The 3894-nt window shown below is 39.0% G+C and overlaps 1 protein-coding gene across 1 annotated transcript; it reads left to right on the top strand.

Annotated features, from left to right (window-relative positions):
• Positions 1-1300: 1300 nt before the first annotated feature.
• On the top strand, positions 1301-3433 carry LOC132518081 (ester hydrolase C11orf54 homolog). Its single transcript, XM_060146095.1, has one exon. The coding sequence runs from the start codon at positions 1406-1408 to the stop codon at positions 2351-2353; it is 948 nt and encodes a 315-aa protein (XP_060002078.1). The 5' UTR covers positions 1301-1405; the 3' UTR covers positions 2354-3433.
• Positions 3434-3894: the final 461 nt, after the last annotated feature.

Here is a 3894-nt window from a genome sequence, read left to right on the forward strand (position 1 = left end):
GAAGTGAGATAGAAAAGCAGGTTCCCATGTTTAAGTTGCACAGCAAGGGAATTTTCACAAGCTGTGGCCTACTGGCTTGAATAAACAGAACAGATTATGGAAGAAGTTATCTGTAACATGAGGGAATAGCAGGCAGGCATACAAAATGGGCATTATAATTAGATTTTGCAATTATCTTGGAGTGCATTTCTAACCAGGTGTATAACTTGATGGACAAGAGCACCAGCTTTGGAGTTGGATCTCTTGGTGATAGAGGGCAAGTTACTCTCTATCCCTCTGTTTCCTTATTCTTAAATTGGAAATAACAGTGCCTACATCATATGGCTGTTGTAGGGTTAAAGAAGCTAATGCATGCAACACACTTAGGAGGATTGTGGTTACACTGTCATCCTTCATGTTGCATCAAGGCAGACTGACGTACTGAAAAGTCCAAATAGGTATTAAACTTCAAAACAAGTACACACTATCTGTTGACTCTTTCCCTTGGAAATAGGGAACTTACATTGAACCAAGTCATAAAACAAAATTTAACATTTTTGAGCAAGAAAATAGAAAAGATCTTCAAAAAAATAAAGAAAAGAAAAGAAAAAAACGAACAAGTGAACCACTTTAAACCATAAGTAAACTGACCTAAAACTATTGGACCAAAATAAAATCAAAGACATCAAAATGTTTTCCAAATGAAAAGCAGAACAATTGTTTAATTGGGTTCAGTCCCTGGGAGAGAAATGAAATGAAAAAGAGGCAAATAATTATGTATACGAAGTCAAACGATTAATTTGTTATTAATGACAAACTGTGAGTCCAATTTTATTGTTCAACTTTCCACATTCCTAAGTGTTGTCCTCAGCCTCCATGATCTGGTTCAGCCTTTCCATAGCTACTCTTATTTAGGGGTATTTTTACCTTTACTCACAGTGGATTCGCTGGCAGTGGACTGTAGGTGCCAGTAGACAACCTGTGATCAGAGGAAATGGATCATGACTTAAAGACCAGAGCAGTTCTCAGAAACCACTTAACAGGTCTGATATGGAGGTGAAGACATCAGGTTTGTCAAGCAGTGGTTTCTGATAACAAGAAACAAGAGGACCAACCAAATCTAACACCTACAGGTGTTAGATCAGGACCAGCTATGATTCAGAAGTTAGGAGAACAAACAAGAACCAGAAAGGAAGCAAAACAAATATCTGAAATTCCAGGCAGTCAGTTGAGACCCAGGCTCTCCAGAATGAAACTGGCACATAGTAGGAAGTCAAAAAATGAAAGAGTAGGCCATTTTGATCTCCGTGAGAGGAGGAGCGATTTCGAGTGGGCAGGGTCGGATCTCCAGGATCCAGAGGAGGCGGAGTTGACTGAGGCAAGATCGGGTTTTAGGTTTAGGCTTCCCTCACGGATTAGAAAGAAGATGTCTTGTGCTGAGTATTCTTTTCATGTGCCAAGTCTAGAGGAGCTTGTTGGAGTTCTGCAGAAGGGGCTAACGGATAACTTTGCTGATGTCCAGGTCTCTGTAGTTGATTGCCCTAATTTGACCAAGGAGCCATTTACCTTTCCCGTAAAAGGTATCTGTGGGAAAACTAGAATTGCAGAAGTAGGAGGTGTGCCTTACTTATTGCCTCTTACAAATAAAAAAAAAGTTTATGATCTAAATAAAATTGCAAAAGAAATCCAGCTTCCTGGAGCTTTTGTTCTTGGAGCAGGAGCAGGCCCATTTCAGACTCTTGGATTCAATTCTGAGTTTATGCCAGTTGTTCAAACAGAAAGTGAACACAAACCTCCTGTGAATGGAAGTTACTTTGCTCAAGTTAACTCTGCAGATGGAGGGTGCCTACTTGAGAAATACAGTGAGAAATATCATGATTTTGGGTTTGCATTACTGGCTAATCTTTTTGCCAGTGAAGGCCAACCTGGAAAGGTCATTGAGGTGAAAGCCAAAAGAAGAACTGGAAAACTTAACTTTGTGACTTGTATGAGACAGACTCTTGAAAAACATTATGGAGATAAGCCTGTAGGAATGGGAGGTACTTTCGTGATTCAGAAGGGAAAAGTGAAGACTCATATTATGCCAGCAGAATTTTCTTCCTGCCCATTGAACTCTGATGAAGACGTGAATAAATGGTTACGTTTTTATGAGATGAAGGCTCCTTTGGTTTGTCTGCCAGTTTTTATCTCCAGAGACCCAGGGTTTGATTTGCGGTTGGAGCACACTCATTGTTTTAGTCATCATGGAGAAGGTGGACACTATCATTATGACACCACCCCAGATATAGTGGAATATCTTGGATACTTCTTACCTGCAGAGTTTCTCTATCGCATTGATCAACCAACAGAGACCCATTCATTTGGGCGAGATTAAATCAACTGATACTCGTTTGACTGATTAACTCATTAATTGATACTAATATAAAGCCTAATAGAAATGATCTCACTACTTAATAAGCCCTATTTTTTTCGGCCTTTGAAATGAAAGGTATGTCGACACCGTGCTCTGTATTACTTCACAGATCTATCTGAAAGGGATTATTGGGAACCAAAGACACATGATGGAGATGTTCTTCATTCTTTTTATTCTAAAAATCAGTCTTGGGCTTCCCTGGTGGCACAGTGGTTGAGAGTCCGCCTGCCAATGCAGGGGACACGGGTTCGTGCCCTGGTCTGGGAAGATCCCACATGCCGTGGAGCGGCTGGGCCCGTGGGTCATGGCCACTGAGCCTGCGCGTCCGGAGCCTGTGCTCCGCAACGGGAGAGGCCACAACAGTGAGAGGCCCGCATACCACACACACACAAAAAAATCAGTCTTATGTTTATAATTAAATATAAACAGGATTAAGAATCAAGTGATGATTCCTACTAGCTAATGGCAATAATTTACATTTGTATATTCAGTTTTTCAAGTTAGTCTTACAACTGCTAAGTGGATGTTTCTGGGTATTAGAAAAATCAGTGCTGGAAATGTTGATAGTTGTTAAATCTTTCTACTGAATTTTTAAAATCCATTTTAGAAGTCAAAGTACACTTTTTTCATGGAATAAGGTGGTCAGAGGGAGCAACTTTACTCCTTTTGGTGATGTTGAACCATACTCTGAAGTTTGTAATTTGCCTTTAACAAATATTAGCAACCAGATGGTTAGCCATGATTCCTCCTTTGTTTGGACTGTCAATTGGAAGCAGTTTGTGCCTTGTTGGTTATTTGCGAGAAGTGAAAAGAAACAGCATCAAAATACAACCTCGAAGTGAGTATACTTTAGTTTATAAATGAGGCTATTGCCAAATATGACTACTATCCTTCATGAAATGTAAAATTATATCTTTACCAATTGTAATGACTGAAGTTTTCCTCAGTGTTTTTCTATAATAATCATGAGCCAAAAACAACTCTCTAATCTTGTAATGCCAACACTGATTTAGGAGCTTTTTAGTACTAAGCATATAATAAATTGTCAAGAAATATTTTTTGTCTTTGGATGTTAACTATAACATGTCCAGTGAGAATAAATTCCTAAATATTATTTTTTAATAAACACTAGTTTGTACCAAAAGAAATGAATAAAAATTTTACATTCATAAAAAAAAAAAAACGAAAGAGTAAATTAATGACTAAATGAATGAAAGAGAGGGTCATGGAAAAGCAAGCAGCAGGTCAGATAAAAGGTATGTGGGTGGTGGGAGGGGAAAGTGTGGAGAGAAGACTTTGCTAACAAAGACTCTTTTGCCTCTACCTGAGAGTCATAAGGAACCTTCTTTAAGACTGGAGGATGCCATTAAGTGTGGCTAGCTAGAGAAATGACAGTGTGAATACACAAGTACATTGTGCTTACTAGTAAGAAGTAATGAGGGAAAGAACCAAATTGTCACTTGTGACCTCCTCCTCCTCCTAAACTTAAGCAGCTTCTTCCC

Source organism: Lagenorhynchus albirostris, chromosome 3, assembly GCF_949774975.1.
Source record: "Lagenorhynchus albirostris chromosome 3, mLagAlb1.1, whole genome shotgun sequence".
In the NCBI taxonomy this organism is placed as follows: domain Eukaryota; kingdom Metazoa; phylum Chordata; class Mammalia; order Artiodactyla; family Delphinidae; genus Lagenorhynchus; species Lagenorhynchus albirostris.

What these genes read in the sequence shown, in the direction of transcription:
- LOC132518081 (XM_060146095.1), top strand. Translation starts at nt 1,406, where the DNA reads ATGTCTTGTGCTGAGTATTCTTTTCATGTGCCAAGTCTAGAGGAGCTT.